At 37.5% G+C, this 24,614-nt stretch overlaps 2 protein-coding genes across 3 annotated transcripts in view; one reads left to right on the top strand and one right to left on the bottom strand.

The window, feature by feature from the left end:
• The first annotated feature begins 28 nt into the window (after positions 1-28).
• Positions 29-9,193, top strand: LOC134817443 (uncharacterized). The gene is made up of 17 exons (XM_063826584.1): positions 29-737; positions 2,002-2,174; positions 2,507-2,771; positions 3,003-3,074; positions 3,198-3,311; positions 3,521-3,673; positions 3,807-3,962; positions 4,119-4,331; positions 4,452-4,654; positions 4,907-5,091; positions 5,223-5,386; positions 6,014-6,139; positions 7,128-7,262; positions 7,513-7,635; positions 7,900-8,285; positions 8,429-8,596; positions 8,983-9,193. The coding sequence occupies exons 1-17, from the start codon at positions 29-31 to the stop codon at positions 9,103-9,105; spliced, it is 3,468 nt and encodes a 1,155-aa protein (XP_063682654.1). The 3' UTR covers positions 9,106-9,193.
• A 2,515-nt stretch (positions 9,194-11,708) lies between these two features.
• The window catches only part of LOC134816361 (dystrophin-like), a 32,585-nt gene continuing 19,679 nt past the window's right edge, over positions 11,709-24,614 (bottom strand). Inside the window, exons 9-18 of one of the 2 annotated variants that reach the window (XM_063825175.1) lie at positions 24,409-24,448; positions 16,185-16,363; positions 15,512-15,584; positions 15,143-15,290; positions 14,830-14,922; positions 14,551-14,592; positions 14,093-14,175; positions 13,629-13,984; positions 13,207-13,520; positions 11,709-12,668 (exon numbers count right to left, since the gene is read on the bottom strand). In XM_063825175.1, coding sequence (XP_063681245.1) covers positions 12,565-12,668; positions 13,207-13,520; positions 13,629-13,984; positions 14,093-14,175; positions 14,551-14,592; positions 14,830-14,922; positions 15,143-15,290; positions 15,512-15,584; positions 16,185-16,363; positions 24,409-24,448 — 1,432 coding nt within the window. In that variant the 3' untranslated portion in view covers positions 11,709-12,564. Of the gene's footprint in view, positions 12,669-13,206; positions 13,521-13,628; positions 13,985-14,092; positions 14,176-14,550; positions 14,605-14,829; positions 14,923-15,142; positions 15,291-15,511; positions 15,585-16,184; positions 16,364-24,408; positions 24,449-24,614 lie in introns of both variants that reach the window. The other variant, XM_063825174.1, reaches the window with a different exon arrangement.

Here is a 24,614-nt window from a genome sequence, read left to right as displayed (position 1 = left end):
CATCAAACGAAGAGTGACAGAGTATGCAATGGCTAATCGACAAGTTGATGTTGTCAGCACAGAGGATTTTGCTCGGATATCAAAAGAAAGGTGTCCCAACATCTTGATTGATTTTGTCCCCAAATCTGAAGTTAAGCAGTTCATCGAGAAGAACAGCATTCGAGAAGGATGGAAAAGTAATGGTAAAGATATACTCACGGCTTCATCAACAAGATCATGTCATGTGTTCAAGAAGAGAGGTAGTTACAGTATGAAGTTTGGAGCCCACTCATATGTTCCAGATAAAGAAATGAAAAACCATCTCTTCATTAAGGAAGGAGGTGTTGATCATAACCCAGAGTTTGAAGTTGATCAGCAATCCATTGGATCACTAAGTCCATCAAACATCAGTCTCATAGACGTGCCAGATTATGATATCACACCGAGTATAGACGTGCCAGATGATGAGAACATACCGAGCATAGACGTGCCAGATGATGAGAACATACCGAGTATAGACGTGCCAGATGATGAAAACATACCGAGTATAGACGTGCCAGATGATGAGAACATACCGAGCGTGTATTCAAAGGGTGAATGGGTCATGGTATCTTATAACAACGTGAAGTATCTGCCAGGTATGATTCTAGATCATGATGAAAAGGAAAAAGAGTATTTTGTTAGGTCAATGGTCGCAGGTACATCAGCTGGTTTCTACATCTGGCCCTGCAACTGTGATGCCCCTTCATCAAGCCTCAGTGAGTGTGACAAGTGCCGAGATGACTCGTGGATAAAATCTGATCAGATCACCGCTAAAATTGCTGATCCAACACCCGACCTCAGCAGAAGATCAAAGGGGTATAAGTTTATCCAAGAATAGTAGAACTGTGTATCATTTGAACTGAATGGGAATTTGTATAATCTATACAGCATGTGTAAAACGTATATTAAATATCAATACAATACCTGTAAGTTAGACATGTGACTTTTATTTTACGTAATTAAAGACAGGGTTTCTATTTCTTTAAAAACATTTATTGTAAAGGTAAAACATGATTGATTTGTCATTTTTTATGTTATGTCCCTTTTTAATTGATCTTCAACAACTTAGATGTATTTGGAAAGCAGATACAAGGACCAAACAGCGATAAAAATAGTAATTTCAAAAAGTTCCACTTTTGTCCTGTAGGTCACAGTCCCGTAGGTCACAACTTTTAGAGGCTGTATCTACCAAATACTTTGATAAATTTACAAACCTTTTACATCCTAGAATAGCCAAAAGGATTTCTGATACCTCAAAACTAATTTCGGAACTCTACAGCAGCAATTCGGGATAGAATTTTTGGCTGAATGTTCCAGGTCCAAAATAGGTTGCACGGGAGTGTCCCGTAGGTCACAGGCCTGTATCTCAGCACTGGTAAATACTATGAAATTGAGCTTCTACATAGCGTTAAATAATCGATTATCGAGGAGATTTAGCTATATAGCCAGACTTTCTTGGATAGCATGTAGTTACAATCAACTCTCAAAGTGGAAAATACGCGTATTTTGTCCCGTAGGTCACAGTGGAACTGCCCATTTATTCTATAGTACTGTTGAGCGTATGTATTCCGTAAAATCAGTAAAACAATTCTTCTCGGTAGATCCAATCCACCAGATACATCAACTGTAGCTCAGCAGCACGAAGGATAGCATACATTGAGCACCGGGAAGTAATGAACTCTAGAAGCAGTGATGGAACTGGGAAAGCATTAACTTGATGTTTTAGCGGGTGAACGTATCCTTTGAAAGCACACACATAATCATACTACAGACACTCTGACAAAGACAGCAATGTCTTCACTTACAATGGAGATCTCATCTGAGATAACATTAACCATGTACAATTTGAAAAACTACAGATTTGATGATTTTGGGAAAAAAAAATTTCAAATACAAAACTGATAGATCAAATAACCTTCTATTTACTAATCATGAATGCCTTGTAAACCACACTGCTCATCTAAGTAATCATCTTCACAGCTGCTGGAGCCTTGACTATAGTTACGGCAGAATTGAAGGACCCTTATAGAGGACCCAATGGAGAACCTTCACATGGAGGGAACTGTATTAATGATGATTCAACTTACGGTCAACTCGGTGGTAACAAAAACTGGTTGATTGTAACCCTTCAGGAGCAGGCTCAAATTACCAAGGTACAGAATTAAATTTACAGTTTTTTGGCTAGTTTACTAATATATTATGTTCCTTGTTATAAGACAAGGAACAAACTCTATAGAGACCTTCGTCCCCTTTAATAGCCTTCATAATAATATGTATGTTCAGTTACAATACCAGTCGATCTGAAACTTTCTTTAGTTTCGAAGCTGAGATATTTTAAACGTACAATGTACATATATATTATATAATATAATATCATTAGTAAGGACGTTCAATACAATAAAGAATGCAATCAACATCAAATATTTGAGCACAAAAACTGTTGATAGTAAAAATCATTCATAAAATAAACCAAATCCCTTCTCAGGTAGAGATATATGCACCAGACTCTGAGACCCCTCAGACTGCTATAAAGAATGCCCGCATTTATGTAAAGGGATCAACAGGCAGAGTCTTTTGCGGAGTAGCAAATCTTCAGACCCAATCCGGAATCCTGTTCAACGGAGTGAATCGTATGCGCTACAAAGTTAACTGCCAAGGGTCTCCATCCGGGAATCAAATTCACATCCAATCATCCAGAAACAGCAATTATATGAAAGTAGCCAGAGTTGTGATTTTTGGGATTGACGGAGGTAATATTTTATCTATTAATTTAATATTGTTTTAATCTTTATACACTTCCAATCTAATATCAACGCAGCATGATATATATTTGTAGCCCCCCCCCCCTGCCCCAGCCCCCAGCCCCTTCCACCACCAACCCCCCCCCCCCCCCCTCTTTGTAGTAATTCAACTTCCTGATTTCAAACGTTAGATGTAGCAAATATGATGAACAAAACATATTATATACCAATACACCACAGCTGCTGCTCCTGCACAAATATTCAATGAAGACAATGTAGGAGACCCTGCTGTACTTGAGAGAAGAGATGATGGTAAGGTGTTTCATAACTTAGTAGTAGGAACACAAAAGGGAATGTAAATTGATGAAATACTTTACCAATATTGTTGATTTATCAAGAGAGATACTGTTGACCACCCATTGATTGAACATTCAGGAGTAAAGGTGTGGAAACCAGAAATACAGGAGCCAGTCCCCTTCGAAGTGTTAGAAGAACTTGGCCAGAAAGAAAATGCAGTTGAGACTCCCATTGGTTATTTTGCTTATGCTGGTAAGGCTAAATGATTGAAACTTAAGTTTTGTAACTGCAAGTTCTTCTTATTAACAAGTTGTTGATTAGGATTGACACAGAAGAGCAATAAACACCCTTTCAAGGACAAGTACTACAACCTGGAAATAAGAATCCTTTGCTGCGTTACAGTAGATTCATGGTAAACCCATAAACGTACACTTAGCTTATCCCATTATATTCTCATAAAGGTTACGTGGACTATTCATTGGGCCTGGATACAAATGCAGAGGAAACCAAACCGGACCAACCTAAAGAAAACCAAACCAAACCGAATTTTGGTCAGAATGATTTACAAACAGCAGTTTCTTCATTTCTCCGCTTTAATGGCTTTGTCGAAGATGGTAAGTTTAGAAGAATGGCAGTTTCATATTCAGTTGTTCGCGGAATATTACTTTCAAATATCTGATCTCAGTTTTTAATAAAAATACAATTCTGTAAAGCTAAGTACAGTTTACCAGATTGCATCTTTGTCAGGAGAGATAACAGATGAAATGATAGAATTCATGCAGAAGGAAAGATGTGGAAATGCTGACCTAGTAATAGGTCAGGATGAGGATAAATGTACTGACGAGTCAAGTAAAATTAAGACACCAGCTAATCAAAAGGCATTAGTTTCCTTCCTGATACCAGGTAAATATTTCACTGTGTTCACATAAGTTTCCTACACAATACCAAGTATTTGAAATCTAATATCTGAGTGTGGTTAGTATGTGAATAGTATCTAAGATAATGATATCAGCATAATATTTAAAGACGAAAAGACAATGTTGAAATGTTGAAATTCAGGCAGAGAGTCGACAGAGAGAGCAGAACCTGAATCATATTATTTGGAAGTAGACGTAAAGTTCAACAATGTTAGAAACGGACGAAGTCGTTCTATTTTCCTTGGTTTTAACTATCAAGCTGAAAGTGCAAACGGAGGAGACAAACCTCTAGAAATAGTGGCTTTGAGATTCTTGAATAATAAGCTTTGTGTACAATTCCTCACTTTATTTGATGGTCAGTATACTTTTAAATCTATTCATCTTTTAAAATCAAACATTTTAATAACTGAAATATTGAATATGTCCACTTGCACAGTAGATATTCCTCATCACGAAATTATAATTAATATCTCAGGTCAATTTGTCTCAAACTTGGTTTCCAAGGAAACTGTGTTGGAATCATGCTACACCCCTAACTCAAATGAGGAGAAAACACTTTCTTTTAAAGTCAGACTGGACGTGTACAAGGACATGGCAGGGATTTTGGGAGTAGCATCTCTTTCAATAAAAGGAAAAGAAGTGGCTAAAAATGTATATAAGACTGGAATAATTTCTTCGGTAAGCTTTTAATTTTAACACTTACACATTAAACAGATATGGTGATGATAGCATCTTTAAAATTTCCACAGTGCTGATAGAAATAATCCGATCAATAGCTGCAACCATCATAAAGCGCTTCAATCACGTATGGGTAGTCATGATCAGGCATTGCCAGCTAATTGTGTGTCTCATGGCTATACGTTTTATGATTTGCTTATTTATGTTTTAAGCGAAAAAACAAGATGGATCCATCACCTGTATTTCACACAGGCTGTGGTGATGAGAGATCAAGGTGACATTGAGGTCACTTTGTCCCGAATTTGTAAGAGGTGGACATTATCTGATGATGGTTCAACTAGACGTATCAAACCAACCCGCAGAAAGCGTTTTGCAATCTCTAAGCATAAATGGGAAACTGCTGAAAACCTTATAAGATTCAATTTTCAGAATTACAGGTAAATTGAAAAATTTGTAAATATAGAGAAAGCAAAATCACATTGTACGTAAAATCACATTGTACGTAAATCACTCACCTTAACTTGAAATGCCAAAAAATGTCTCAAACACATTCCAGTCTCTGTTTCAGTACCGCACTAGGGCAAGAGGGCACAAGGACTGGGGTTATCGATGCATTACAACTTTTTTCTGATGCAGCTGGTTTCAATTTCCAAGAAGTGGTTCCAACAGCGACAGCTGAGATAGTGTTCATGTTTATCAAAGGTATTCATGCGGACCAGAAAACCTTCCACGGTAATGGTTAGTTTGCATGAGGCTGCAACACAAATAAATCTAGCATTCCCCTTACATTATATTTATTAATCAAAAATGTGAAAAACAATGATATATATAATAATCAAGGATTTATAGAAATGTGCAGTCGTTCACATATTACGTAATCAGCCGGGGGGGGGGAGGTGGGGGATATCATAACAATGATTTCGGCTAATAATGATCAGGGTAGCATGAAACGTAGTGAAAAGAGTTTTCCAGGGGAAAAAAGTCAAAAAGGGGGGGGGGGGGGGGTCAGGCCATATGGCCCATGATTACGTAATTTTGCTGTCAGGCGGGTTTTGATTACGGTTGACTACAGAGGGGGAACTGGGGAGGGGAGTAAACATTGCTAAAATATTGATTAGGTAATATGTAACGACCCCATATTAATCAATCAAATAATTGAAATGTATGAAATAGTAACATGCAACAATCGTTATATCATATATATTGTACATCAAACAAATTAAAATTTTTAACATGTTTATACAGGGTGGCCCAAAAGTGACTACCCACACGCAACCTCTTAATAACTCACGTAATTCGTCTCTTAATTGCACCAAAATTACTTATACAATATAACAATATACTTTTATACATTTTTAGGAGTCGAGAAAGCTCATGCCTTTGTTCCAACTCACAGTGAAATTCATTTCAATGATTTCGAGACGTTTACTATGGGACAAGCAGATGGAGCAACTAGCATGTTGTATGTTGCTGCCCATGAAATTGGTGAGGATATTATCTTGTGTTTTGGTCGAATAATTGTTTTGAGATTATTCTATTCTTGAATCTTCAGCTTGTGATTTACAATCGTTTCATAACCTGATAACCATGTTTAGAATATTTCTTATTATAAAACCCTTTCAGTATACAGTAAAGGTTAACTTAAATTGTACTGTACTGAGAAATAAACATTGTGTGTCCTAAGTATTAATTAAATATGCTTATTAAGGGGGGGGGGGGGGATTTCAGCCTCAACATAGCAGTTGGCCAATAAACTGGGACCCGTGACCACACTTTTGAGAAGTTCTGGACCCCAACCGCCAAAAGACCACTAAAAATAAAGAAAACTGCCCTTATCTCAGTTGGCGATTTTCGTGAAGTGACTTCACCAGAAAGCCTAAAGCTTTTTCATTTTTCAAAATTTCCCCATGAAATTTTCTGAATGGTTTTGGAATCGCCTCAGGACCTTATTGTTTGGGCCAGATTTTTGAGTAAGGCCTTTTTTAAATTGGTGGAAAAAAATGTTTTTGTGCAAAATAATTTGTTGGCCAAAAAAGTTTTAAAGGCCTAACCTCAAAAAACGAGGTCTAAGATTTTCAAAATTGAATACAACATTTTTAAAGGTCTATATCTCAAAATATTTTATGAGCGATCTCCTTTAAATGGTCCCTAGAACATATCCTGAAAGTTTCAGGGTGATTGCTCAAAAAATGTGGGAGAAGATAGATTTTTAGACACGATTTTTAGAATTTGCGATTGAAAATCGCTCGCGCAATACAATTACACATTGGGCTCATAAATGCTGACCTTAGACCGGCGATAATTTCGGCTAGGAACAATATTTTTCCATGGGACCAAAAGCAGCTGATAGATATCACTCCCCTCTATCAGAAACAACTATAAAGTCGATTTCGATAGAATTTTGATGAAGACCCCCCCCCCCCCCCCGGCCCCCTTAAGCAATTTAATTGCTTTAAATAACAACATAACTTAGGGCACGCTCTTGGAATTCTCCACTCACCACAAGCGGATGCTTTGATGAAAGCAGGATATCCACTTAACGTACGCGCATTTAGCTTCCAGCATCTGCATGATGATGATGTCAGAGCAGTCAAAACATTGTACCCAGGTACCTCTATTAGAATAGCAATGTAAAAGAAGTTATTATGAACTTAAGCGATCAAAACTAATCCATAATATACAATTTGCATTCTGGTATTGACATTTACTGTACAATGTTTTTCCAGAATTTTCACCTTTCATGATAATTGTCACACTGGAGTGTTTAAATGGAAAACCTATTGTATAAGTTGCAATAATATTATGATCCATGTTTGCAATTATTTTGCTATTAAAGTTTACATTTTATATCTTAACAGAACTCTCTGGTACTGGAAGACTAGAAAAGTTATCAACAGTAGCTAAGGAAACAAAATACACACCCAAAATCCCATTTCCAACAGAATGCTACTCTCATATAGATGCCGCTCTACAAGTAAAAGGTGAGAGTTTAACACATCATATTTAGCCTTTTTTCAGGAGATATCTGAGATAATGATGGTGCCAAAATGGGGGGGGGGGGGGGGGGGGTTATGGCACTTTTCTAGTTTTCACATAATATATGATATCAGGGACAAAAGGATTTTGCGCTCCTGAGATATCACGCTTTTGTCGATTTTTTAAACGTTTACCTCCTCCCTCTGGTCTTTATAAATCGAAATGAAATTATAGTTCTGTTTAGATTTCATCATGGTTTATTACTTCAGAATTTGCATTTATTGTATCTGGACCAACAATTTGGAAAATGAGGAAAGAGTCTGATGCGTGGTCTAAATTTGATGACTATCCTAAGAGAGTGACAAGTGTATTTCAACAAGCGATTGGTGGAGTGGAGGCTATTTTTAAAGTTGAAGCCAAAAGCGATATAACTAAATTTTCAGCTTTTGTGCTTCATGGCAACAACTTGATATCTAGATACAACATTCTCCTACGTGACAATGCAGAACCATTAATTACCATTAATTGGTCGGGGAAAGAAAGGAATAGTTTTTTGACTAAAGGAAAGACTACAATTGACCAAACAATTAAAGCAGCATTCACATTTGGAGACAAAACTATACTAGTAGCAGATGACTTGCAAAGTTACTTTGAGGTTAGTTTTGATTATCACAACATTTGGGTGTTGGTTGTAAATAAATCTTCATGGATTCATCACCAAGTCCATACTTCTCCTCAGTCAATCAAAAATAATATAATATATGCAAAGTAAGAAAATAAAGTTTCGAAATATTTCAGCTATCTTGGAGATTCAGACCAAAAGATGGGGAGCCATTGTTAGCTGGTATAAAAAAACTAACTGATATGAACAAATTATTTGGACGATCGCCTCCAAAAGCATTTAATGCTGCCATGACATTTAAAGTGGTTGGAGAAGACAAGGAAAACATATACCAGTTTAGAAAGGTGAGTTCAACTTTAAGCTTCACTTTTGATGTTTTTCTGGAAAATAGTCTTGTTTCATTGAGCATTAATGGTGAAGCCTGGTTTGGTGTTTAGAAATGTTTTAGATGGGCAGTTAGTTATATTTAGACCCTCTAGAAGATATTTCCAAAGGTGGTTCAGTGGTGTAACAAAGGGCCCGCGCCGCTGACCCCAATGTGTGGGGGGCGCCATCTTAGGGGGCGCCAAATCGTCGCTTGAATGCTAGCATAACTGCGCGTTTTGCTCTAAAAACACACTTTTTCAATTTTTAGGTTGATAGCATCTTATTTACCTGGGCCTGGAGGCTATATTGTCAATTGTAGCCGCTGATGCTAGTACGTCACTGTATTTTTTATGCTTTGTTTCAGGACGTCGTGTATCAAGAAGAACCGTTCCCAAATCACATCACCGAAGGCGTAAATGCTACGCGTACATGGAATAAAGTCCCAGACCATTTCAAAATCGCTGGATGGTGTCCTATAGACTGGTAGTTAACATAATATAATAAACACCAACATTTACACCAACATTTTTGTTTCCTATTTTGATGAATAATACAATTGAGCCATATTATTTTTGATATTTGTGATTTGAGCGAATAATATGCAATATTTTGGTCATTCGAACATCAGTCATTTTGCATGAAATATAAACTTAAATTCATAATTTAAAATTCAATAAACAATACATTTTTTATATATATAGAGGGGGGGCCAAAAGTCAGTACCCATACGTTGGGTCTTATACCACCGCCTTGTTTTATATTTGAGAGTTGTTGCTTTGCAGATGGCAAACTGTACCTACTTATTCGAGGAATCCGTCACCAAAATTTTGTTGAGGACTGCTTCACATAACATGTACAATGTACATTTTTTTTGTTGATAAAATTCAAACAATATACACATAACAATGATCCTATCATATATAAAAATTCGATAAAAATCTGATTAAATTTTATTATTTATAAAAACCCTTTAAGTAGTAAAAATAGCCAAGCAGAGAAACGATCGACGATGCGAAGCAAGAATGCTAGTTTGCGCGGCGCGTCAGAGTCCTCCAAAGGTACTATACAATGTACATGGCTTCTACCGTCCCAGCTTTCGATTAAGTGTAGTGTTTGATGCATGCATAAAATAATAAACTGTAAACTACTAGCATGGCATTAAAAAATATATTACATTAACTGTGCATAGCTTGCTAGTTTTAAGATTTTTTCCGTTTCTCTTCTAATTGCTGTACAAAAGCTTAATAAAAATATGAACACCGCGCATATGACTGGACGGTGCTCAGCCCATGTCAATTTTACATATACAAATTTTGTTGAAATTTGGTCACGTTTAACGGGTGATTCTCGTAAAATAGTTGACCATTGTTAATGATCTGGCCCGGCGCGCGCTACTTCGTAACACTTGCCGTTGGGCCATTTCGAGAAGAAAGCGGCGCGCGCTACTTCGAAGAAATTTAGACGAGTAACATCCGTCAAGTAAAATATCTGTTCTATATATTGTCGACGAGTCCAACTCGGCGCGCGTCCTGGTAGCTGTTATAAATCTACAAGGTCACGTCAGCTTACGTAAAGATTTACAATTTATGTTTTACTAAACCTAAATTAGTTTGAGCAATTTCGATCATGGTCATAATTTGAGCTATCAACGAATTTATACCTATTTTGTCATTTTAGACCTTTTAATCAAGGCCAATCTCTCCCAACTAAATAAGGTTTGCAGTAGTTAAGTATTATTAATTATTGAAAGGTTCTGGCAAATTTTCATTATGATTCATGTTTAAGAACTTGAGATTTAACGGGTGATACTCGTAAAATATCTGTTCCATATATTCAATATTGGACCGTTGATTCACATAGCCATGTGTATACGTATGCGTACTTCGGCGGTTGCGCGCTACTGCAAGCGAGAGGGCTCTGGTTAGAGCAAGACCGTTGAAGAGTCCAACTCGGCGCGCGTCCTGGTAGGTTATAAACCTACAAAATTATGCAATAAAAATCAACGAATTTCGTCTTACTGGGCCGCGCTCAGCCTGTCATTCCGCCGAATCTCTATTTGTTTTTGAACATGATAGCCTGAGGTCCCCAGGTAAATTTCGTCAAATTACTATGTACTATACGCGACTTTTAAAGTACCTACCATACCTCCAAAAGCCGCGTACCATCAAATATGGCACCTTATAGTACTCGGAAATATTATGACTGGGATAAAGTGGTGGGTTTTGGAAAATTCCGCCATATTTTTCCCGGTCATTAATTTTCCCAGTCATAAATTAACCCGCTATAATGTTCCCGAGTAAGGTAAACTAATAGTAATACATTTTGATGCTTGGTGGGTTTTGGAACATTCCGCCATATTTTTCCCGGTCATTAATTTTCCCAGTCAAAAATCAACTTTACGGGTGATACTCGTAAAAAATCAACCCGCTATAATATTCCCGAGTAAGGTAGGCGAAACTTACTGATCATTTCAAAAAGGTATGACAAATTTGGTACTGGGAAAATTCTCAATCTGTAGAAAACGATATGGTACAAAAATTTTGAATTAAATCCGAGCAAGTTTATTTTATCGTGCAGCACATGCACACCCCCTATCGCTACTGCAAGCGAGAGGGCTCTGCTTTTTCATACGTTGTATGATAGCCGCCGCCTAAGGTCCCAGGTAATGGGGGTCCCCGACAATTGGGGTCACGACGTGATACAAGCTTTGGTTAATGCAAAGGTTACATGTAACTAATTTTTCAAGACGCACGCGAAATTTTGTTGTTTGTACGAATATTACCAGTTAATAATTCAACTTTAAATGCAAACCGCAGACAGTACCTTACCTGGAAACCTCAGGATATTATATTTATGTTCATAATCATAGAGATTCTACGAAATGACAGGCTGAGCTCAAAGTGAGTACTTACCTGGGGACCTCGGGCTATCATGTTCATAAACATAATAGAGATTAGGCGGAATGACAGGCTGAGCGCGGCCCGGTAAAGTGAGTACATAATATTAGAACGTCGGCTCTTAAAGGGATGGATTGAATTTAATTTTGTAATTGTATCTTCAGGCCCAGGCAAAATAAAAACCATTTAATTTCTACTAACTTGGAAATGGAATTGTAAATCTGTTCACAGTTAAGCTAGGCTACATATTTACAAATGACAAGAGTTCAAAATCAAATCGCAATTCAGTTATATAAGTATCATCTTACTTCAAAAATGTAAAGCATAATTAAAATCCTTGAGGATGCAGCAATCTCTAAATCTAATTAAGTTGTAATTGTAAACCATAAACAATTGGCGCGGTGCCGTTTATATTGTTGGACTCGTCGACGGCCGTCCAATATATGGAACAGACATTTTACGAGTATCACCCGTTAAACTTGTACTTGTAGTAGTCCCTGTGCGTGGCGCTCTTTTTAAGCTTCATGAACTTAAGTAGCGCGATGCGTTACTGTGCTGCGCAGCGCACTCAATGAGGCTTCTCACAACTAGATCGGCGAGATGCGCTACTTGTGCCTCGCTAACTGTGCCTCGCTGAGCTGCGATGAATTGACATCGTCAATTAACATGAACAGAAGAGCGAGCTGTAGACTAGCAAGCTAGGTAAACAAATCGTCAAATCACTTGAATACTTTTGAAAGAGAATGACAAACTCAAAAACGTTACGCTACTGTATAACTATATCCAAGCACAATATCTAATATATAGCGTCAGTAACTTTTGTCGAGGTGCCTAGAAAGGGAGCTTAAACGATTCCCCGTTCAATTTTGGTCGGCACAGTGCACACGTCAACTTATAATTATTATTAAGCAAGTTATATATAACTATTTTATACTATCAAATTCAAAATTTGATGTGCTTTCTGTGGAGATATAGACTATAGTGTGCGCCTTAATTAATTTGAATGCCTTCGATCTAGAAATATCTAGAAATATAAAATGTGGAATTTCCTAAACAACATATTTTGAAGATAATATTCTGCTGGATGAATTGTAGAGAGCACAGCTTCCTCCGGTATCTGAATTGTCTGCGTATATGCTGAGATCCATTGAACCTGAAAGATGTTCAATGTAACTCATTGCACACAACAAAATGAATAAATAATGTACATAAATATTAAATTAGAACATTGTAGGGATATTGAATTGATACAGCCTTCTGTGTTCTGTGGCCTGACGATTTATTTCAATGTTGGAATGGAAATTCATAATCCTCATTTCATTAGCAATACTAATAGGGCCGGAGCACATCCCGTATTGTATTAAATTATTATTTTGCGATAGTATCTTTTTTTAAATAGGAACATAAAATGAAAAACACAATTTGTATACGATATATCACCTTACAGATAACACGATAGTGTTATCTGTTACGAAGTGCAAACGATATTTTTGTTGGAGATGAACTTACTTATAGTAATGAAGTTGAACACACCTTATTAACCACTAATAGGTGGGATGGTGCCCACGAAAGTTAAGCACAAATTTGTAATAGATCATAGATCGACCAGCAATATCTAATTGAAAATATAATAGTATTAATATTAAATTATCAGTGATCAATCATATTAACAATAATTATATATTTCCCACCTCGATAATTCCGAGATATTCTGTTCCTCTGTGCACTTCTTCCGTTGAAGTTCCTCAGCCTACTACTTTGGCAAGATTCCGAGTCTCTCTCAGCGCCTCTTCCACAGGACTCAGCATCCCTAGCTGCGCCTCTTCCACAGGACTCAGCATCCCTAGCTGCGCCTCTTCCACTGACATCCACCACACTGTCCACAGCTCTGAGAAGAAGTGGGGGAGGCTGGTACACTTTTCTGATACTCCGGGTTATTGAGCTGTCTGCCAGACTATGTCTGTCCGTCTGTCCGTTTGTGTCGCAGTTCCTCCTTCTGCCCTGCCTACAGATTTTGTTGTTAGAATGGTCACCTTCAAATGGTAAGAGTTTTGAAAAAAAAGAATAGTTTCAATATATATAAGAAGTTTTGAAACTGAAAGATTACACTTACACGGATGTGTCGAGATCAGAGCTGGAGAGGTTGTTGCCAGGAGACAGTCTTTTAAGTTGTTTTTTATGAACGCCTCTTCCACCGTTGTCAATTCCCCTTATATCGTTTTCTTCGCCTCTTCCACAGTTTCTTACGCCTCCTCCGTTTTCTAGACTTCTTGAGTCCCCGTTCTGCTGGACTCCGTCCAGACTTCCAGATTGGTCGCTCCTAACGCTAGAACAGGTGAAAGAAATATCCATTACTTGTCTTTTGGGAAGTTTAGGTGTTGAGGAGTATATTTTCTGATATAGTGGTCCATTGTTTTCTCCTCTTGGCTGCTGGGTAGGATGTACCAAGTATGCCGGTTGGGTCTTGTTCTGCAGAAGAACAATCAATAGTTTTGATTTGTTTTACAAACATAATTGTCATTAGTAACAAGTAAAGTAAAGAACTGAACATTTTCAAGGTAAAATAAAGGAGCTAACGTGAGGGTCGAATGCGAGCTGTATGTCTATGCCACTGTGAGAAGGAGTACTGTTCCTGCTTGAAGGAGGGGTACAGGAGGACGCTGAAATCAAGATTAAGCTAATTAAAAGTTCCCGAAAAAAACAAAACTCTGTTTCCAGAACCCTCAACTAAATGGGAGGTTACCGTGGTTACCCACTCATGTAACATGAGGAGACTCTGGTTACAGCTTTATAAATATCAAATATTCGGAAATTCGCACTCTTTATAACACTCTATTGTAGTCGCTTGTAGTTTGGTATTTGTTAAGGGGGGGGGGGGGGGGGGGGGGGGGGGGGGGGGGGGGAGCCTTTGTTAACCACACCTTCGCAGCAATAAAAATAAATGTGTGAAAGTTGGACTAATATAAGTATTCGGTTGAGATAAAAGTTGTTATACTTATTAATTTATTATCACTAGTATTTTGTGAGAAACTCACCTTTTGACCGGTTAGGACTCGTTCTCTTCGGTTTGGGCGGTGCTAAAAAGAAAGCTGTTCACACGTTAGAAAACAAATAGGAATTAATCAATTAGTTAATTATTCAATTAGTTAATTAGTCAATTAGTTAATTAGTCAATTAGCTAATTATTCGATTAGTTAATTGGTAAATTAGTTAATTAATTAATTAGCAATAAGTATATTGAAAGAGTAACTACAAACTGACTACTTTACTATGGTCTGGATTGTCATAGTAAGTGTTTTACAACAAATACTTACGAGTTTTGTGGAACATCTCAGTGAGAAATGAGTCCATAGCGAACCCAATATTACCTGCCCCACTGATAACAGGATGTCTCTCTCTGTCATCACCTGATAACAAATAATCAGTCGGCTGGAGGGGTGGGGAGTTAACTTAATGTGGAGATCAATGTTTGTTTTCACGTTCAGAGTTATGAGAATATACTTGACTAGATTCGGCTTTTTACGGAGAACCACGGCCACGGGGGAGTATCACCTCAATAAATCTATAAATGTATTTAATTGAAGTCGTGAAAATATTTAGAAACTAACGCTTATTTAAACTAATAACCTGAGTAGAGTCCTAGGTCAGTAGTGAAAGAGTCTGCTATCTCAGCTATTGTCTGGAGAGGAGAGAGGGGTCTGGTGGGGTAAGTTGGCAACTTGCCAGGAGAGTGGCTTCTATTGTCGGGTTCTGGTATAGCTTCGTAGTAGGACGACTGCAGGGGAGTTATATATCACCACATAAGGTTATGTAACCATGGTAATACTTCCATATAAGGTGGAGAACGGAATTGTGTTTTAGAGGCGTAGAGTTGGGGTCGTTTCAACTATTGTGAACATTGATAAAGCTCTAATTCACATTTAACTCAGAGGTAACGAGAAGAATTAGTTTTGTTTGAAAAGATATCACACAATATAAAGGTACAGTGTACAGTACCTGTGCTAAGCTCATAACTTCTGATTGGGTATGGTAAGGGGGCGGAGAGTTCATCGCTACCTCCTTTCTCAACCTAGATAATAGGAGGCGTTAGAAAATGCGATTATTGACACAACTTTGATTATAAAATAGAAACTGAAGTCCTAAGATAACATGGAGCATTAACAATTTAATGAAAGGTTTAAATTGTGACAAAGACGTATTGAAAGAGATGGGGCCGGGATCCAGGTAAATTACTGCAATATTTGCAACACACATCAGAAAAGTCACTATACCAATTCACTAGAATAAGGAGATATGAAGGATATACGATTAAAGTGTGATTTGACACCTCTCTCGACAATAAGGCCTTATAATTCCGTAATTATAAAATAAGGTTACTAAACCACCCAGCTTTACTAATGGGATCACCAATACAATCTTCAATAATCAAACATCTTACCGACAACTTAATTCTTTTTCTAGATTCAATATCAAATTGATCGTTGTCGTAATTGTTTATTGTACACTACCAAGATTGATATCTTCACAAATATTGACACCACAAAGTGTCATTAATGATGAACTGTTTTCAAAACTGCCATTTAGATGGATCGAATACATTTGAAAGATTGACTCCGAAAATAAGGTAACATGTGATGCCCACATAAGGTAAAATAAACCAGATTCTAACCTGTCCACCTGCGCGGCTAGGTTGTTGTTTTGTTGCTGAAGGAGCAGCATGTGTTTCTCATCAGTAACCTGAAGAGCAGGGCAGGATGTGTACTGCAGGGGAGTCTGGAGAGGGAGTCTCCCTTTCCGTGCAAACCAGTCCTCTGTTGTGATGGTCTCGTAGTCTCCCGCTGATTCGTACTGAATGTAGTTGTCAGAGTGGTGTGTAAATCTGTATAAGTGTGAAGGTTCTCGATGATAAGACATATGTAGCAACGAGGGTGACATTTCGATTGAGGAGCCTATGAAAATTTGTGAACAGAAATTTGACCGATTTGATGAATTTTTGCCCAGTGACCAATTATTCAGCTAACTGAGGATGGTATGAGACCAAATTGAGGTACTCCAAGTCAAAATACCCCACAAAATGGAAAAATCATATTCTCCCATTTCTTGTCCCATTTTCAGTTTTTGAAACGAAATTGGCCAGGCCGAAATTTAGCAGTTTTGACCGAATTCCTCTCCTGAAACCAATTAGCCACTCAACTTTAGATGCTAAAAGACACAATTGAGGTGCTGGAAGTTTGATTCCGGTCGGAGGAAGCTTACTTCAGAAAGCTTTACAAAACGAAAATTCTGATTTTACAAAGTCTGTCCCATTTTCAAATATGAAAATTTCTGAATTTCAGTTTTAAACTATTTTCACAACTACAATTAAATACATTTATTAGGTCCCAATGTCAAAGCGATAGAAGAGACTATGACGTGACCGTTTGTATCCTAAGCAACGCATCTACTTCCTGGGCTACAGTATTGACTTCGCCATTTTCTCCTCCCTCACCGCCATCTTCTCCTCCCTCTTTCCTTCACTATGGATCTGAATTCTGTTACCAATGTTTTAAACTCGTTTTCATTAAAAGAGCTGAAAGCTCTTAAGGCCAGTGTTGAGAATGTCATGAAACTTAAGAGGGATTCTGTTAAATGCGAGGACTTCTTGGAGTTGCATTCAGATTTTGTTCAAAACAAGAGTGTTCAACATGGCACGTTGATGTCTGAACTTGAAACACTTATGGCCAAGCAAACTGCTGTGAAAACTGCCACAAAGTGGCTCACTTCCACTGGAGAAGAATATGTATGGTCTTCCTCAAATGGACACACCACGACTAAGGAGCCAATCGATATTTTAAATTATCCTGGGATATCAGAGCTTATGCATGATATCAACTCCAAGTTTGGCTGCAAGCTAAACTCATGCCTAGCAAGCATGTACAAGTCTGGTGCTTGTGCAACTAGGTACCACAACGACGACGAGGTGTCTCTTGACCAGTCGCAAGGTATTTATGTAGTTTCATTTGGAGCTGAGAGGACCCTCGACATAATTCCAGAAAATGGGGATAAGCGATGTAACAGTAAATGCCATATCACCCCAAAGGACTGTAGTTTGTATATTATGAAACCGGGGTGTCAGGAATATTGTCTTCACAAGGTTCGTGCAGAGAGATCAGCTAAGGAGACTCGGTATAGCTTATCTTTTCGCTGCCAGATACCGAAGACAGATACAAATGTAGTCAGGGAGCAGAATGTCCTCACTACAATTCCTATGCCGCCCACCACCACCTCAACACCAACCCTTTACTACCGAAATGCTCCAAGAAAACCGAAGAGCAGAAAAACCACTGTCCTGTTTGGTACGTCAATGACAAAACTTGTACGGACAAATAAGTTGGGATTCCGGGGAAGGAAAGTAATCAATGTGTCCCAAAGTGGTGCAAAAATTAGAGATATCACTGAAAATATTCAGCATTTTCATAAAACTCATGCAGCTGCAGAAGCTGACGATATTGAAAAGATTATATTGAGTGTTGGTACAAATGACATAAAACATTCTAAGTATGGGGTTCAGTTCCTTAGGAAGTATCTTAATGACTTAATTGACACCACTAAGCAGTTATTTCCCGCTGCAATTATAATTATCCAATGTTGTCTTCCTATTAAGTGTTTATATTCCTACATAGCAAAGAATGTTCTAGATTTTAATAATCTACTTAAAGACTTATGCCTAAATAATAATTGCGTGTTCTTAGACTGTTTCTCAGACTTTTTAACTCGAGACTTTAGATCCTGTAATGAACTTCTATACCATGATTGGCTTCATCTCAACATGAGAGGAGTAGGTTTATTGTCCACTTGGCTTAAGTTTGTTGTAAACGAACACAGTTTTGACAGGGTTGTAAATAATTTTCTGGGAATTTAAATCTTTGATCTTTTCTTTCATTTAATATTTGATTAAGACGTTGCGCCTAAAATTAAAACTCAAACAAATCTCTGATTTAATCTTTTTCTCAATTTTATGCCTCCTATTTCAGGTACATTCGGTCACTGCCCATTTTCCCATATGTTAGACAATGAATCGTTTAGACTTAGAATAGGTCTTTTTGCATGCAAAAGGCCTCGTACACAGTCAAGAAATGCACATATACATATCAACACGTTTATACCTAACAAAATTTACACATTCAAGTCCCCATACACTCCACACATCAACCACAATTCTCATAATCATATGTTTCTCTTCTATTCTCTCATCATGACTTACCTTCTCCCAATTCTTCTCTCCACAACTAGGTCCATGAACACCGTATTCCCCCTAGATTCTAATATTCATTCCTCTCTACTCCTTGACAGCCCACGTTATCTTATACCATTTCTTGCTTGCTCCCACATCAAACTTTTCTTTGTAATTATCTCCTCATGGTTTATAAGAAATGTTCTTCTCCCTGGTAAGATGAATAGAGTCAAGTATTCCAGCCGCCTCAGGCGTCTAGTATCTTTATTCATTCTTTGGGTTTTCTCTCTTAACTTTCTTTTGATAACTCTTGTTAATCCTTCTATGCTTAATCCAGGTCCCAACTCCCTATCTGTACTCTACCAAAATGTCCAAGGTCTTATTCCTTTCAGTAACCTAAGCTCCTCCCATCCCCTTCTTGATGGTAATAAGATTTCCGAACTTCAATCCTTTGCTAACATAGAGCAGCCTGACATAATTGCCCTAAATGAGACTTGGCTCAAAAAATCTATTTCTAGCAACGAAATCTTTCCTTCTTCTCAATATGAAATCTTCCGCAATGACCGCACGAGAAAGACTCATCCTCAAGATCCTAATAACCCTAAAAAGTTTAGGGAAAATGGAGGTGGTGTTCTTTTGGCTGTTCGGTCTGATCTCGATGTCACTACAACCCGACTACCAGTTAGCCTAGGTGCAGAAATGCTTGCCGTTAAAATTGCTTTTCCTAACAAAGAGAGTATTGTAATCTGTACTTGTTATAGAGTAGGAACTCTTGGGTTACCTAATCATGATGTCATAGTTAGTTATATTCGCAAGCTAGTTTCCAAAAAGAATCCCCCTAAAATCTATGTTATTGGTGATTTTAATCTCCCCCATACAGACTGGCTATCTTCATCCAGTACCGTACCTATTGAGCAATCCTTCATAGATTCTTTCAGTGATCTTTCTCTCTCCCAGTTGATCACATCACCCACCCATAAAAGTGGTAATACATTAGACATTCTTCTCAGTAATTATGATAACACAATTGATAACTTGAATGTCTGTGATCCTCATTCCGTGTGCAAATCTGATCATTTTCCTGTCACTTTTTCAATTAAAAGCTCCTTTTCCCGCAAGAAAACTCCTAAACGTAAAATCTATAATTATAAGAAAGCAAACTGGGACATGATTAATCGTGAATTATGCTCGATTAATTGGCAAGTCCTAGAATGCCTAGATCCTGATTCGTCTTGGAAGTTAGTTAAAGACTGCATTATGAATTTAGTTGATATACATATTCCTAAAGTAACTATTAAATCAGAGTTTCAACCCCCGTGGTTCGACAGTGAACTTTTTTCTTCATGCCGTAAAAAAGATAGACTCAGAGCTAAATTTAAAATTTCTGGTTCTATTTCTGATGAGTTAAAGTTTGTTACTAGCCGTAAAGATTTTAAGAGGCTTTCATCAGCCAAAATAAGAGACAATCTTTTCAATAGTGATGATCCAGCGCTTATAACTAAGAAGTTTTGGTCACATGTTAAGTATAAATCTAACTCCTGCCGTATTCCTAATTGTGTTAGTTATTCTGGACAGCTTCGGTTCAAACCCAAAGCTCAAGCTGAACTTTTCAATTCTTTCTTTTATAACCAGTTTTCGGATCCTTCACTTTATGACACTGACATCTCCTATGTCAATGATGTTGATTTTGATATTGACTTCGATCATCGGGATGTTCGTAAGCTTCTTTCAAATATTAATTCAAATAAAGCCCAGGGACCAGATGGCATACACGGTAAAATTCTCAAAAATTGTTCCGTAGGTTTAGCTTACCCTCTAACATGCATTTTTCGTGGATCTTACAACAGCGGCTACATTCCACAAGAATGGAAACTTGCAAATGTTGTCCCAATATTTAAGAAAGGTAAGAAAAGTGAGGTTGAAAACTATAGACCAATATCCCTTACTTGTTTAGTCATGAAAGTTTTTGAGCGCATTGTTAAACGTAAACTGCTTTCTTTGACAAGTACCCTTCTTGATCCCAGGCAGCATGGTTTTCTAGAGCACAAGTCATGCACAACCAATATGGTTGACTTTTGTGATAGCCTGGCATTGTCTCTTAACGAAAACATTATCAATCATGTTGTGTATTTTGATTTTGCTAAGGCATTTGATTCTGTAAATCATGATATCCTTCTTCATAAGCTAAAGACCTTATATAACATTGATGGTACACTTCTCAAATTTCTTACCAATTACCTTCAAGGCCGTTACCAAAGAGTGGTTATTGGTAATGAGATGTCATCTACCCTCTCAGTTAATTCTGGTGTCCCCCAGGGCTCTATTCTTGGTCCCTTACTTTTTGTATTGTTTATCAATGATATTCCTCTTGGCCTTTCGGATAATACTGATATTGTTTTGTATGCCGATGATACAAAAATCTGGCGTAAAATACATTCATCTTCTGATAATACTAATTTACAAATGGATATAGACTATCTCTCTGACTGGGCACTAAGAAACAAAATGCGATTTCATCCAGCAAAATGTAAAGTGCTTATTGTTTCAGGAAAACCATCTTTATCTCCTCCATTCGCATATAATCTTGATGGCTCTCCTCTTGTGTATGTAGAGTTAGAAAAAGATCTTGGAGTCGATGTTACTCCTAAGCTAAGTTGGAATAGTCAGTGCGACAGAATTTATACTAAGGCCTGCCAACAACTTGGTATGGTCAGAAGAGATGGCCATATTGTCATTGATCAGAAACGTCGCCGGGCGCTTTACCTCTCCCTGGTTCGTAGCCAATTCGAAAATTGTTCCATAATCTGGCGCCCTTGTAATAAATCACTTAGTGATAAATTAGAAAGTCTCCAAAAGAGAGCTATTAAATGGATTCTGTATGAAGAGGGCCGCAGTTATCCACCTGAGCAATATGTCAAAAAGTGCAAGCTTGTCGACATTCTCCCTTTGTCTCAAAAGTTTGACTTGAATGATCTTATTTTTTTCCACAAAGTTCTTAACAATTTAATTCCTGTATCGCTGCCTCACTATCTCTCTTTATATCAGGGCACTTCTCGACTAAGACGTTGCCACCTCGACAGTCTGTCTATTGTGTCATCAATTTTACCTAAGTTAAGTCAGAATTCACACACCACATGTACCTCAAATAGCCCACTGGCAAAATCATTTTTCTACAGAACCCATATACTGTGGAATGGACTCCCTTTACAGGTAAGACAGATTGTGTCTACTAGTCTTTTCAAAGCTGAGGTCACTAAGCATCTATGGAAATGTTTATTGGATAGTGAAACAACAGTCTAGCCTAGTCTCTTTGCTCCCCATATTATTATTATTTTTGTTTTATTAATTTTGTATCTACCTTCCTATACTTTCAACATCATATCACACTTCACCCGCACACCTTCTCACACATTAATGACCATTTCAGACCTGTATCTAATGTATCTGGAATTTGACGTATTGAAATACCAATTTTGACTCTATATCCACAGTTATTCACCATGGATTTGTTTGTTCTTAAATAGTTTTTCATAAATTTTTGGATTTAGATTAATTCGATGTAATGGGTCCAAGTTACTGCGGACATAGTTCACTATGTGTTTACCGTGTTTGGGTGCCCATCATATTTTACAGATGGGGGCGATATTTTGAACGATTCTATTTTATATTCATCTATTGCTGTACTCTGTAAAATTTGAAAAGTATTTAATAAAAAGAACAGAAATTTGACCGATGTGATGGAATTTTTGCCCAGTGACCAATTAGTCAGCTAACTGAGGATGGTATGAGACCAAATTGAGGTACTCCAAGTCAAAATACCCCACAAAATGGAAAAATCATATTCTCCCATTTCTTGTCCCATTTTCAGTTTTTGAAGACGAAATTGGCCAGGCCGAAATTTAGCAGTTTTGACCGAATTCTTCTCCAGAAACCAATTAGCCACTCAACTATAGATGCCATACGACACAATTGAGGTGCTGGAAGTTTGATTCCGGTCGGAGGAAGCTTACTACAGAAAGCTTTACAAAACGAAAATTCTGATTTTACAAAGTCTGTCCCATTTTCAAATATGAAAATTTCTGAACAGAAATTTGACCGATTTGATGGAATTTTTGCCCAGTGACCAATTATTCAGCTAACTGAGGATGGTATGAGACCAAATTGAGGTACTCCAAGTCAAAATACCCCACAAAATGGAAAAATCATATTCTCCCATTTCTTGTCCCATTTTCAGTTTTTGAAGACGAAATTGGCCAGGCCGAAATTTAGCAGTTTTGACCGAATTCTTCTCCAGAAACCAATTAGCCACTCAACTATAGATGCCATACGACACAATTGAGGTGCTGGAAGTTTGATTCCGGTCGGAGGAAGCTTACTACAGAAAGCTTTACAAAACGAAAATTCTGATTTTACAAAGTCTGTCCCATTTTCAAATATGAAAATTTCTGAACAGAAATTTGACCGATTTGATGGAATTTTTGCCCAGTGACCAATTAGTCAGCTAACTGAGGATGGTATGAGACCAAATTGAGGTACTCCAAGTCAAAATACCCCACAAAATGGAAAAATCATATTCTCCCATTTCTTGTCCCATTTTCAGTTTTTGAAGCCGAAATTGGCCAGGCCGAAATTTAGCAGTTTTGACCGAATTATTCTCCAGAAACCAATTAGCCACTCAACTATAGATGCCATACGACACAATTGAGGTGCTGGAAGTTTGATTCCGGTCGGAGGAAGCTTACTACAGAAAGCTTTACAAAACGAAAATTCTGATTTTACAAAGTCTGTCCCATTTTCAAATATGAAAATTTCTGAACAGAAATTTGACCGATTTGATGGAATTTTTGCCCAGTGACCAATTATTCAGCTAACTGAGGATGGTATGAGACCAAATTGAGGTACTCCAAGTCAAAATACCCCACAAAATGGAAAAATCATATTCTCCCATTTCTTGTCCCATTTTCAGTTTTTGAAGACGAAATTTGCCAGGCCGAAATTTAGCAGTTTTGACCGAATTCTTCTCCAGAAACCAATTAGCCACTCAACTATAGATGCCATACGACACAATTGAGGTGCTGGAAGTTTGATTCCGGTCGGAGGAAGCTTACTACAGAAAGCTTTACAAAACGAAAATTCTGATTTTACAAAGTCTGTCCCATTTTCAAATATGAAAATTTCTGAACAGAAATTTGACCGATTTGATGGAATTTTTGCCCAGTGACCAATTATTCAGCTAACTGAGGATGGTATGAGACCAAATTGAGGTACTCCAAGTCAAAATACCCCACAAAATGGAAAAATCATATTCTCCCATTTCTTGTCCCATTTTCAGTTTTTGAAGACGAAATTGGCCAGGCCGAAATTTAGCAGTTTTGACCGAATTCTTCTCCAGAAACCAATTAGCCACTCAACTATAGATGCCATACGACACAATTGAGGTGCTGGAAGTTTGATTCCGGTCGGAGGAAGCTTACTACAGAAAGCTTTACAAAACGAAAATTCTGATTTTACAAAGTCTGTCCCATTTTCAAATATGAAAATTTCTGAACAGAAATTTGACCGATTTGATGGAATTTTTGCCCAGTGACCAATTATTCAACTAACTGACCAAATGTATTCCTATATAAGGTAACACCACACTCTCATTGTTATATTTAATGATAAACTAACTGCATCTCACCTGAGACACGGTAGATTTAGGTCTGCCTTCTGAGGGTACCCTGAAATGTATGGACATTTTAACTTGTATAAACTGTTAATAATCATATTCTACTCTTTTTTATTTAGATGCTTATCACTTATTTTACTTCGGTTTAAGTCGCTATAACATCGGATCAAAATTAGATTGCAATGTTGTCATATGTCGTGTCAGCTCTGCACGAATGG

This window comes from Bolinopsis microptera, chromosome 6 (assembly GCF_026151205.1).
Source record: "Bolinopsis microptera isolate Bmic1 chromosome 6, MBARI_Bmic_1.0, whole genome shotgun sequence".
NCBI lineage: Eukaryota > Metazoa > Ctenophora > Tentaculata > Lobata > Bolinopsidae > Bolinopsis > Bolinopsis microptera.
The sequence above is the reverse complement of the archived record's forward strand: the minus strand, read 5'-3'. Positions and strand labels throughout refer to the sequence as shown.